Source organism: Mus musculus, chromosome 12, assembly GCF_000001635.26.
Source record: "Mus musculus strain C57BL/6J chromosome 12, GRCm38.p6 C57BL/6J".
Taxonomy (NCBI): Eukaryota; Metazoa; Chordata; class Mammalia; order Rodentia; family Muridae; genus Mus; species Mus musculus.
In genome coordinates, this window is record NC_000078.6 from 91119972 (window position 1) to 91133260 (window position 13289).

General features: G+C 37.0%; 1 protein-coding gene across 9 annotated transcripts in view; it reads right to left on the reverse strand.

Annotated features, from left to right (window-relative positions):
* Positions 1-13289, reverse strand: part of Cep128 (centrosomal protein 128) — a 385966-nt gene that overhangs the window by 121482 nt on the left and 251195 nt on the right. Inside the window, exon 21 of one of the 9 annotated variants that reach the window (XM_011244196.3) lies at positions 2966-3063. The exons of the other annotated variants lie outside the window; for them this stretch is intronic. Within the exon in view, the coding sequence (XP_011242498.1) occupies positions 3023-3063 (41 nt within the window). The 3' untranslated portion in view covers positions 2966-3022. Of the gene's footprint in view, positions 1-2965; positions 3064-13289 lie in introns of those variants that run through there. 9 annotated transcript variants of the gene reach the window in all.

Genomic DNA, 13289 nt, shown 5'->3' on the forward strand with positions numbered 1-13289 from the left:
TTAGGTATGGGCCTTGAATTCCTGATCTTTCCAAAACTTTTATCATGAATGGGTGTTGAATCTTGTCAAATGCTTTTTCTGCATCTAACGAGATGATCATGTGGTTTTTGTCTTTGAGTTTGTTTATATAATGGATTACATTGATGGATTTTCGTATATTAAACCATCCTTGCATTCCTGGAATAAAACCTACTTGGTCAGGATGGATGATTGCTTTAATGTGTTCTTGGATTCGGTTAGCGAGAATTTTATTGAGGATTTTTGCATCGATATTCATAAGAGAAATTGGACTGAAGTTCTCTATCTTTGTTGGGTCTTTCTGTGGTTTAGGTATCAGAGTAATAGTGGCTTCATAAAATGAGTTGGGTAGAGTACCTTCTATTTCTATTTTGTGAAACAGTTTGTGCAGAACTGGAATTAGATCTTCTTTGAAGGTCTGATAGAACTCTGCACTAAACCCGTCTGGTCCTGGGCTTTTTTTGGCTGGGAGACTATTAATAACTGCTTCTATTTCTTTAGGTGATATGGGACTGTTTAGATGGTCAACTTGATCCTGACTCAACTTTGGTACCTGGTATCTGTCCAGAAATTTGTCCATTTCATCCAGGTTTTCCAGTTTTGTTGAGTATAACCTTTTGTAGAAGGATCTGATGGTGTTTTGGATTTCTTCAGGATCTGTTGTTATGTTTCCCTTTTCAGTTCTGATTTTATTAATTAGGATTTTGTCCCTGTGCCCTTTAGTGAGTCTAGGTAAGGATTTATCTATCTTGTTGATTTTCTCAAAGAACCAACTCCTCGTTTGGTTAATTCTTTGAATAGTTCTTCTTGTTTCCACTTGGTTGATTTCACCCCTGAGTTTGATTATTTCCTGCCGTCTACTCCTCTTGGGTGAATTTTCTTCCTTTTTTTCTAGGGCTTTTAGATGTGTTGTCAAGCTGCTAGTATGTGCTCTCTCCCGTTTCTTCTTGGAGGCACTCAGAGCTATGAGTTTCCCTCTTAGAAATGCTTTCATTGTGTCCCAAAGGTTTGGGTACGTTGTGGCTTCATTTTCATTAAACTCTAAAAAGTCTTTAATTTCTTTCTTTATTCCTTCCTTGACCAAGGTATCATTGAGAAGAGTGTTGTTCAGTTTCCACGTGAATGTTGGCTTTCCATTATTTATGTTGTTATTGAAGATCAGTCTTAGGCCATGGTGGTCTGATAGGATACATGGGACAATTTCAATATTTTTGTATCTGTTGAGGCCTGTTTTGTGACCAATTATATGGTCAATTTTGGAGAGGGTCCTGTGAGGTGCTGAGAAGAAGGTATATCCTTTTGTTTTAGGATAAAATGTTCTGTAGATATCTGTCAGGTCCATTTGTTTCATAACTTCTGTTAGTTTCACTGTGTCCCTGTTTAGTTTCTGTTTCCACGATCTGTCCCTTGATGAAAGTGGTGTGTTGAAGTCTCCCACTATTATTGAGTGAGGTGCAATGTGTGCTTTGAGCTTTACTAAAGTGTCTTTCATGAATGTGGCTGCCCTTGCATTTGGAGCGTAGATATTCAGAATTGAGAGTTCCTCTTGGAGGATTTTACCTTTGATGAGTATGAAGTGTCCCTCCTGTAAAACTTTCAAGATGTAAACTGGCACATTCATATTCTTTCCATGTGTGGAGAGACAGGAGCAATATTATGTTTAATAATTTTGTTCCATGAGTAGAGTGACAAGATTTACCTGATAATAGATTTTCAAATTCCAATACATACTCATCAATAAATTTCTTTTTTGAGAGGGAAATGTCTGTGTTAGTAGACTTAGAGATAAAATTTTAGAAATAAACTATTAGTAAAAAAGGTAGGTAAAATATTTACAGAAGGAAGGTTTTCCATGTGTGCAATGGCATAAGGCTCAGTGTTAGGAAAACCCTCGGGTGTTCATGAAGGTTTTTTTACAAGACTTTCAGTGCTCGTTGGATGTAAGAGCCTTAGGGTTCACTTACTTAAAATCTCAGTGTCTGTAACTTTCAACACACATATTTCTCTGATACTACATTTTCAGAAACAACACACAAATTAGTTATTCTAGTAACAACATGGTTTTGTTTTTTAGAATCATCTGGCTAAAATATAATATAATGTGTTCTAATTGTATAGTTTATTATTCATTGGGCTAATCAAAGAAATTCACAAGAAAATAAACTAAGTTGTAAAGAAATGTCAAGCCAATAAAATGTAGAATACTAATTTTTTTTTTCTTTTAGGGCATGGGAAAACAGCTTAGTGCCAAGTGTATGGAGGCAGTCTTCTCAAGACCCCAGTCTTCAGCTCGGTGGCCCCCAGTGCTTTTCCTTTAAACCTCAACCTACATGAAGGCCATCGCCTATCATTATTATCTACTCTCATAAACTGCCTTCTGCTTTGTTCACGGTGATGGAAGCAAGAGGATCCATGTATAGTGATCAGGGGCATCAAGTTTAAGTGTTAAATATTATCAATTATCACGTAAACATTCAAACACTTTAGCAACTATGGGGACACTTTTATTACATGGCTTTAGGTTATAAGGAAAAAATAAGCCCCAACAATTAAGAGCAATTTGTTGTAAATTTTTTAATTGTGATTATGGAAACACTATAGAATTCTTCAAGTAATTATAAATGAATATGTTTTACTAAAATTAAGTACCATGAAAGTGTGATATAGTATCCTGTATTTAACTTTTCTACAGGCTATAGAGTTTACACTCAGCTGGGAGGAAGATTCATTCGGCTAGTCCTTCTGCCTAATGTCTTTAAATGAAATTACAAATGTTGCTATAATCTACAAATTATAAGCTATGAAGAAATACCCCAAACTCACCATTTGGAAGAATCTGAGCCATATGATAAATGCCACAGCCCATAACAGAATCTTACCTATTAAATGTATACATGTATTCATTGTAAATTATAAGGAGAAAAATCCCAGGTCTGTGAGCCAATAAACAAATAGTTCTGTTACATCAGCACAATTTGTTTTCAACGTAGGATAGATGGAATTTTCACCAGATATTGACTGGCCAATAGAATGAAGACCGGCTCCCTACAGACAAAAAGACAAAGCAATGACTGACTCTAGAACCACAGAACAGTCACTATGAATGCTCAAGCCGATCTACCATGGAGGAAAAGATTCTACAAACACTGTAAAAGGGTCATGCATAAGACGCTTTGACTGCTCTTCTATTTTTCATAATGAGAAAATATAAGAAGCAAATGCTTATGAAGAAACTTAAGATATTCATACTTGTTTAAGCAGAATTAAACTGAGTATATTTTAAGTACAGAAGTATATGTGTGTGTGTGTGTGTGTGTGTGTGTGTGTATACATACACACACACACACACATATATATATATGTGTATATATATATATATGTACATATGTATATATATAAAAGATTATCTTGTTAATTTTATCACAACCATCTAGAATCTAAATGCCCAAAGAATCTAATGCCTGACAATGGTCGATTAGTGATCACCTGCTTTGACAATCTGATAAGAACCTGGGAGGCTTCACCTAGTACAATATACACACACTTCTCTAATAGACAAATGCATACTTGTACACACACACACATGTAGTACACAAATATGAAATATTCTGACTTTGAAAACATAAAGAGAGGTGTGTGTGTGTGTGTGTATGTGTGCATGTAATTAAAAATTTAAGGGAATCAACATTTCAATAATTATCAAAAATTGCTTTCAGGATGGAAGGGAGAAATGCTCAATTTTCAGAGAAGAGCAAAGGAAGATACATTTACTATTCAACTTAAAACTGTTCAAAAGCACGAAAAGAGGAAATATATTAAAAATTAGAGACCACAAAGAGACCTGCATACAACCAACCGCATTCAGCCATCTCCACTCTGCACACGGAAGACAATGTTACCACTATTGCTTTCTATATGCAATGGGGGCACTGAGGGAGCCAGTCACTGAAGCTCTAGAGGGCTCATCTCTGATTTCAAGTTGTACAACTTGGTAGTCTGGGGCAACATGTATTGTACCTTGATCCCTAAGTACATAGAGTTCTAGCCTCATTTATTTATGGAATCTAACTTCAAAAAAATTGTCATACTGGGTCCTGCAAGGCAAGCAGATAAAGAGGCTGAGGGACAGTTGGTAGACAAAATAGGATCCTAGGGAGTCACTTCTGTTTGACGTCAATTTCCACAGATGTTGGACATGAGGCATGAGACAAGGGTAGTTTCTGTATTGAGCAACTTCAGAAGTGACCTTCGCTAATAACAATCCTAGAGCAGTATTCACTTGTAAAATTATTACTAGTGAACACTAGATTGCCATCTCAGGTGTGTAAAGACGAATAAAAGAGAAATCCGGGGTCTAGGAACTTGCCATAGAGAGAATTCACAAAAGTTAATTTCTTACAACTAGAATTTAACTTGAATTAACGAAGGAGTTTTGTAAATCCCAAGTCTCTGGAACTGCAGAGAAACTGAGAATGAGCTTTGAAGCTATCTTTGTCTGATTGCAAAGTTCATGTTCTTAGCAAATGTGGTATTTGACCCTACTGTATATATACTCTTACAGAATCATCCTCTGATTAAAAGCTGATTTTGAGGTTAGTGTACATGCCTGAAATCCCAGCCCATTGATGGCTGAGGTAGGGAGACTTCCATGGGTTCAAGATTAGGCTGAGCTCCATACTAAGTATTAGGCCAGCCAGGACTGTGTAAAATGATTCTATCTAAAAATAATTTTAAATAAAGAAAAATTAGCATTTTCTATAATTTATAAATTATCTATGTAAAAAGCATCAGCAAGTATGTTTCCGTAACACTGAGTCAAAAAAATGAAAAAAAAAAGAAATATGACCACCATTCAGCATATATAACTTACATATAGCCCTATATAATGTTGTTTCATTTCATGTATTTTAATATTTTATAAATGGAACATAATATATTCTTCAACTTGTTAGTCAAATCACATTATATTACTGAGACTATGTTGTTGGAAATATAAATGCCTATATATAATATTCATTTTAAGATTTTTATTTTTTAGCAGTTTCTTTTTTATTAGATGTTTTCTTCAACTACATTTCAAATGCTATCCCCTTTCCTAGTTTCCTTTCCAAAAATCACCTATACCCTCCCCCTGCTCCCCAACCCACCCACTCCCACGTCCTGGCCCTGGCATTCACCTATACTGGAGCACAGAATCTTTGCAAGACCAAGGGCCTCTCCTCCCATTGATGGCTGACTAGGCCATCCTCTGCTACATATGCAGCTAGAGACATGAGCTCTGGGGGTACTGGTTAGTTCATATTGTTGTTCCTCCTATAGGGATGCAGACCCCTTCAGCTCCTTGGGTACTTTCTCTAGCTCCTTCATTGGGGGCCCTGTGTTCCATCCTATAGATGACTGTGAGCATCCACTTTTGTATTTGCCAGGCACTGGCATAGCCTCACAGGAGACAGCTATATCAGGGTCCTGTCAGCAAAATCTTGTTGGTATATTTTTTAGTAGTTTCTAGTGTATTTTTCTATGAAAATACCATTGTTCTCATCTGTGGATGGAAAAGAATATGAGAGAGTAATGATGGATGGATGGATGGATGGATGGATGGATGGATGGATGGATGGATAGACAGAGAGAAAGACAGAAAAACAGATAGACATTGCAATTACACATAGTAAGTATGTACACCTCAGGGTATCTCCTGATTAAGCCCTATACTTAAGGTGGCCCCATACTTAAGTCATGCGAGAGCTTTTCTCGTAGCTGCACATTGTCAAATCCAACTGCTAATCACACACCAAGTATACATTCAACTTTACAAATGATACTGAGTTATTCCCACTCTACTTGCTTATAAAGATGTTTTGAAAATGAAGCAAAGTTCCATTGCTTTAGTCCTCACTATGCTGTTGTATACTTTGTTAAAAAGAAAATATCTGATAGTGTCAAAAGAAACACAACATCTGGTTTCTTTTATTGCTTTCTTCCAAAGGGATATTACACTTTGATATAAGAGGTTTACTATGTTAATAGTAATGCTTCACGATGTAAAAGTTTCACTTGTAAAATTTTACCCATCAGCACTGAGGTTAAAAAAAACATTCATATAATTCTCCTCCTTAAAGCATAAAACATGCCCTGGTGGCCCAATACTTAAGTCAACACCCCTGTATGCCAGACAAGCTCCCTTGATTCAAGTGCTAGCATTGCTTGCTCTTCAGCCTATTTTATCTTGTTAGGTCATTTTCAACATCCCCTCCTGCCTGCTGTGTTTTACCCTGCATACGCTACTATGCTTTTCAGCCTGGCAATCACACCCTCAGGCTTACAGTTACTGTATGTCGTGCACCCTGGCGCCCACACTTAGGATGACAAAACAAAGTTCCAACTACAGTTTGCTGCGTTTGCCATTTTGGTTTGTCAAGACAGCATCCCATGCAGTCCAGGCTAATCTTGAACTTGCTAGATAGCCAAGGATGTCCTTAAACTTGTGATCTTCCTGTCTACACCTCTTCAGTGTGTTGAGTTCAGGTATGTACCAGTTTATACGGTGCAAGTGACCAAGACCAGGCCTTGAGTATACTCGGCAAGCACTCTACCAATGAGTTATAGCCCTAACCGAGGAGCTCCAACTATGTACTCTATCTAGAGTTGGACTATAGATCTTAGGAAATTGGGAGTGAGATCTATGAAATCACAATGTATACTTCTTGCCCAGCTCAATGTCTGCTGCAAGTTTGGTCTTTAATAAAAACACCTAATGAGCCATGTTTAAATAAATGTTCCCATGAAATGGATCCAATCTTGGTGAATTCTTAAACCACAGTAGTCAAACCCTGGACAACTGCAGATGTAGCACGATAAAGGGCTGTCTACAGAGGCCTCTGAGGTCAGAGAGCCTCATGTCTAACATGGGAGACCTTGAACCACAAAGAGCCTCTCTAATGTGTGAAACATCAATAATTCTACACAGTCGTAATCTGTAAGAAACGCAAAATAAATGAGACTAGATGTTAGTCACAGAGGGTCCTGCGGACGGTTATTGAGTTCGGAGTGTGTCATAGAGCAAATGGGAACAACTGCAAGACTAAGTTAAGTTCGTCATGATACTGGTATTTCTGATTAACTCTTTAGGATGCTTGACAAAGTAAGACAAATTATTGAGAAATATAGCTTCTTGCAGAAGTCTCTGATGACAAATTTGACCTTTTAAAAATATACTCTTACAAATAAATATATATATACATACAAACATACACACATATTGTAAAATCTGTTGAAATGGCTGTGGTGGCAATATAGATATTTCACATACATACAAATAGGAAACCAACAAGTAAAGCAATTACATTTATTGTACATTTTCAGTATTCCCATGATTTGTTAGTCTAGTATTTTTCCAGAGTACGTGATAAATCAACTAAGAACATTATTCCACCGCAAGTAAAATAAGCACTTCTTCCCAACTTCTAGTTCAGAAAAGGCAACCTCAGAATTTGAACTATCTCCCCTTCCCTCCACTCTTCTGTCTTCTGCTCTTTTTCCTTCCCCAAACCCTATCATTTTATGTTCTCCTATGAAGTTGCTGAAATACGTTTCCATTTCTTCAGCTACCATGTTAGCCTACTCTCTAGTACCTCAATTAGAAAAAAAAAGGAATGTCTTTAATTATATCTTCATTCTACTATTGTATATCCTGACATAGACATCATGATAATTTGATTTGATCATTTTTAACACTTTCTTTCTTGGGTTGCAACCACGAGTGGCTGGTTTCCCACTGTTTAGTTTATCAATGTGAACATATTACATCTACATTAAGAGAGGACCTAGTTTTAGGGCCAGCAGGTTTCCAAAGTCTCCAATAAACATGTCCTCTCTTTGTGGAAGCCAATTGCCTATGAATAATCCTTTTATTTGGCTTGCTCTTTCCAGTCACCTATTGCCTGCTCTTCGTCAGTCTTAAAGAAATATGCTTAGCTTCATCTCATTCATCTCTGATCACAACTCTAACCTGTCAATGAAAATTCATTACAGTGTTCTCCATGAAGCCAATACTCAATTACAGACAAGGCACTTGTTAATTGAATTTCCCTTTGACTTTGACCTAGAATAGACTGGACACGCTGAATTCCAATGCAAAGACATTACAAACATGGTTTACATCACCCCACACTTCTGCATTACACTTTCCCCAAACCTCACCACTCCCAGGGAAAATAAAATGACAATACCACAGTAGGGTCTCCAGGGTCATCCCTGAGGATCAGAACATGGTTCTTTTACTATATTATCTAATCTTACCATGCCATCTTTGAGAAATATTAAGTTTAAAGCAGTAACAACCATTCTTGATTGCTATATTGAGAGAATACAATGCTATGCAATCAAAATGCCTTAAACTAATTAATTCAAACAAATAAGCTTTCACTATGAGCCAGGCAGCATCTTAGGTAAAGCAGATCCATTAGTGAGTAAAGAAACTTAAGTCTGGGGCTTGACTCTGCTCCTATTACTTACTCATTCTTTGTCCTCTTGGTTTCTGAAATAGTATGTGGCTGTGGATGACCATTCTGGAAGTGACTACAGAGATTGGGAACTGTATTTATGCACAAAGGGCAGATATTGTTAGATACCTACTTGAAATGGTAAAAGTTAATGTTATTAATATTCAAATAACTAAAACCTACTTCCTGGGATGGGGAGATGGTTCAGCAAGTAGAACGCAATGTAGCCATGACTTCCTGAGTTCAGTTTCTCAGACCCTATGTAAAAGCCAGGCGTGGCATCACATGCCTATAATCACATGCTCTGAAGGCATGTACAGGGGTGACCTAGCACATGCCGCACAGTGAGGCTGGTTGAAATGATGAGCTACAGGCTCAGAGAGAGAGAGAGAGATACTTCCTTAAAAAATAAAGTAGATGTAATCAAACAAGATATTAGATGTCAAACAATGGCTTCTTTCTGCATGCAAATATACACAAATAGGGACCCAGATGGACACATCCACATGCAGGCATGCATGCACACATACACATGTCACTTCTTATACTACTATCACATCCCACTCCTGAGGAGCACAGGTTGTCTCACATAGACTATGTAGGTGCCACCTAAGGACACTGCTTATCCTGAGGGGTCCACTCATGTCAGCTCTTATTCCAAAATGTCTCTCATGTCCATGCTGTTATTCTTCCTGCTACTGTTGTCATGATGCTTTGCATAAACACATTTATTCTCTTTTCCAAAACTTGCTGCTCTTCTGGGTGGCTTCTCCCCATTGGTGAGAACAAAAAAAAAAAAAAAAAACCTCTTCGTTTTATATGCCAAAAATACAGGAACAGCCATCCCCAATGTGTCACAAGAAATCATTTAAGTTCTTTTTCAAGTCCAGTGGGATGCTGACCATTCCACTGTCACTGCCCCAAGATCATTCTGGATTTATACCTAGGACTGGATTCTATATTCCTAGCTTGTGTAAACCCTGCAACTCTAAATGACACTACACTGTTTACCAAGGTCTTTCTTAATCATGGTAGGCAGGATGAAGTCTCCTTGAGTATACTCATATTCTAATCCCTAGACTGTGAAATGTAGTATCACATGAAAGGGGGAATTAAGATGCAACATGGAACTAAGTCTGCGAACCAGGAGATCTCAACAAAGGGATTAGTCTGGATTACCCAGATACACCCCAGGGTATCAGAAGGGCCAAGAAATAGATGATAAAAGGAGAGGGGCCTGAGAAGAAGGCATGAGGACAGAGCCAGGCCTTCAGACGATATTACATCAGAAGGATTTGAAGCATCCCATTTTCTCAGCTTTTGCCTCATTTCTATGTTCCCTGAGGCTAAACACTGTTCTTAATCCTTTGCCCCCTACAGTATGCAGGGCAAACATTCCCTGCATATTGTCCCATGCATGAAGATCATTAAGAAATAATTTCTAAACCCATGAAGATCTAATCCTGGTATGACCTATTGTATGTATAAAAAGGTAATCTCTGCATTAATACTTTTACCTTCTATGTAATGGGCTACACAAAATCCTCCAGAATATACTAGGTCCTCTTTCATGAGCCATGGGATTGCTATCTTACATGGTCACCTCTCTGCCACTGTGACTGAGAAACCTCAAATGAAGATAAAGTAAATTAATATAATATAAATGCACCATAAATGCTATGAAAAAGAGAAGACAAAGTATTAACAGAAGTGGTAAGTAGAGGGCTGTAGAACAAGTCTAAGATGACAGCCAGTGTCTATCAGAAGGCAAAAGAAAGCAAGGCCCCGTGCTCTGCTGGTTTGCAGGAGTAGAAGAGTCTCTGTACCCGGACCTAGAACTCTCTCCTCCGAATCATGTTTCAATAAAACCTCACTAAATGTGTAAACTAAATATCCAAACTTGTATTTCCTTGAAGCACCATTATCTCTAAGTGCTTCAAGCCACATAAACTTCTCCCTTTTGTATGTCAAGATAATAAATTCTCTAAAATTTTGTAGTTCTGGATTTGTAAACCTACTGATTTTTTTTTCTGATTTTATCAAAAAAGTCAGTCAGTTTCATTTTTTGCTGTTATCTATTAGACTAAAAAAAAAAAACACAAAAGGAATGCTCTCCCCCATAGCCAGGGTGTGGTGCTACTATCTCAGATGATGCTCCATGGTCACTTTTTCAGCAATGCCTAAACAGCTGCCTCTTTTCTATCTCTTTGCTTACCTTTCTTCATACTGTCTAACAATTTTTACAACATCTGATATACATGCTTTTTTCTTCTGCTTTTACAATGAAATGAGGAATCTCAAAAGCTACAGTTTCATAATGATAGAAATTCAATGAATATTAATTGAATCAATTACTGAATTTAAGGAAATGCATAATATTCATCTTTTTATTACCCTTATGAGACTGAAGGTTCCATGTACAGATTAATAAAAGCAGCAGATACAAACATTCGAAATGCTAGTGCTGAATTCAACCAAGACACAGAGGTTCAATTTCAGCAGAGAGCCTTCACTGTGTTTCTGAAGTAAGCAGTTTAATGTAAAGCCACTTGTATATGAAAAAAGACACAGAAATTATTTTCTCTTCACTTCAGTTGATTGCAAACCTATGAAAATAACGTAAGAAAGATAGTATGGAACGCAGTGCCCTGGCTTTATCAATGTATGGTTATTGTCCAGCAAAAAATTGAACAGGAAAGGGTACTAAGGTATAAAATGACTCAGAGAACCAAATCTATATTAGAATTATTCATAAATAATAGCAGAACTTATTTACACTCACACAACTGAAATATTTGATTATGAAATTATTATATAAAAATAATTCCAACAATCCTTATTGTGACAGACTTAAAGCATGGTTCAGAATGAACTATAATGATCTCAGATGAGTACAGATTAAACAATTCTATGTAATACATAACACATGGGATACACTACCAGATGAAAACGGCTGAAGCCATAAACTCCAATATGTTCCCCAGATAACAAGAAATGTATTATATACAATCCTAGTAAAGATTGCAGGGAAAATGTAAATCTAAGTTCAAAACCACTGGAATTCAGCAATGTGTGTCTGGAGTAAATTCATTGTACTATGGTTAAGAGACACAAACTATTCTATGTCCATCTAAAATTTACTCCATATTGACATTCATTAATTCCATAAGATGATATCCATGGCCCACCCACAGTTTCTGATACAATCTTCCTAACATAAACACACCACTGAGATCACATTCTTGGTTTGCATGCTTTAGAAGCAGTTGATCATCTTTTCTTCACAAGGACCAACCTTCTTCATCTCATTAGTGTGTGTGTGTGTGTGTGTGTGTGTGTGTGAGAGAGAGAGAGAGAGAGAGAGAGAGAGAGAGAGAGAGAGAGAGAACAAACATTCCCACTCCATTGAGAAGAATTAAATTAATGAAACAGTTTGTTTTGTAGTTTTTAGGAAAGAAGAGTTAACTATTGCTACTAAATGCTGTCCTAACTAAAGAACGAACAATGGAATTTAGCATAGTATATCCAAAACTCACAGTAAATCACACAAAATAAAGTTCTTTCTTGTAAAAGTGACTTTTCCATGCAGTAAGACAAAGGAAACTTAGAGCGAACAGGAAAAGGATGCTTTCTTCTAGATTCCCATCTAACGATGGTGGTCACTAAAACCACCATCCTTCAGAATATGAAAATGTCATTGTTATTAATTGTGGAAAATATCTCAATGATGGATGTTTGCTTTACCACTATTATTTCATTTGAGCACATATTTTGATAGAGCAAACTTCCTTTTAACACATCCTCTACAAATGTGATAGACATGTATTGCTACTTAGTGGAAGTGGCTAAAGTACAAAGTAAACATCTAATTAAGTGTAGGGTGCAGCTTCACCTTCCTTTCTTATCAGATAAAATGAATGATTTAGAAATAAGAAGAGCCAAACCTGAGATTAAGAATAAACTTTTATTAATCAATTCTCATGTCAAGATGAACAAGGTGGGAGTTTCACCTAGTAAATACTAGTAACAGGTGAAGACTAGTAATGGTTTCACCTAGTAAATACTAGTAACAGGTGAAGACTAGTAATGGTTTCACCTAGTAAATACTAGTAACGGGTGAAGACTAGTAATGGTTTCACCTAGTAAATACTAGTAACAGGTGAAGGCTAGTAATGGTTTCACCTAGTAAATACTAGTAACAGGTGAAGGCCATCCCATTGAGCACAGAGAACACTATGTTAGTGGTTATTTTCACTCATTCATTCATTTCTTCCATGACTGTAAAGTCTTGAAACTGCTGAGTCAACCAGACATTTCAAATGACTTACTTCAATTTACCCAGCTACAGACCAACTCAAATTTTCTTCCTCAACAACATCATCTTTTTTTATCTCTCTGAACCCTCACTTCTCTGAAACCTTCCCTGGTTAAGCTTTTAAACACCCCTTAAAGATGATGGGGTTCCACACAGAACTTTCCTTTCACTCCAGACTTAACTTCTACGTGATACTAAATATGGCTTGAACAACGATTCATCTGTAAACATGTCCCAGTTGGGCCACACCCGAATAATTTAGTCATTTTCTGACCTATTCAAAATGCTAACCGTCTTCTAGAAGATGCGATAGAGCAGAAAAGCAAAAGGATCTGAAATCCATCCGATAAATCTAAAGGTGTTTTGTAATTCTACCCCAGAAGCCAAAGTGAAGCCATGAGCTTCGAAGCCAGACAAATACAGAGGGCCATCCCAGACAACTAATAGAGTCTTGA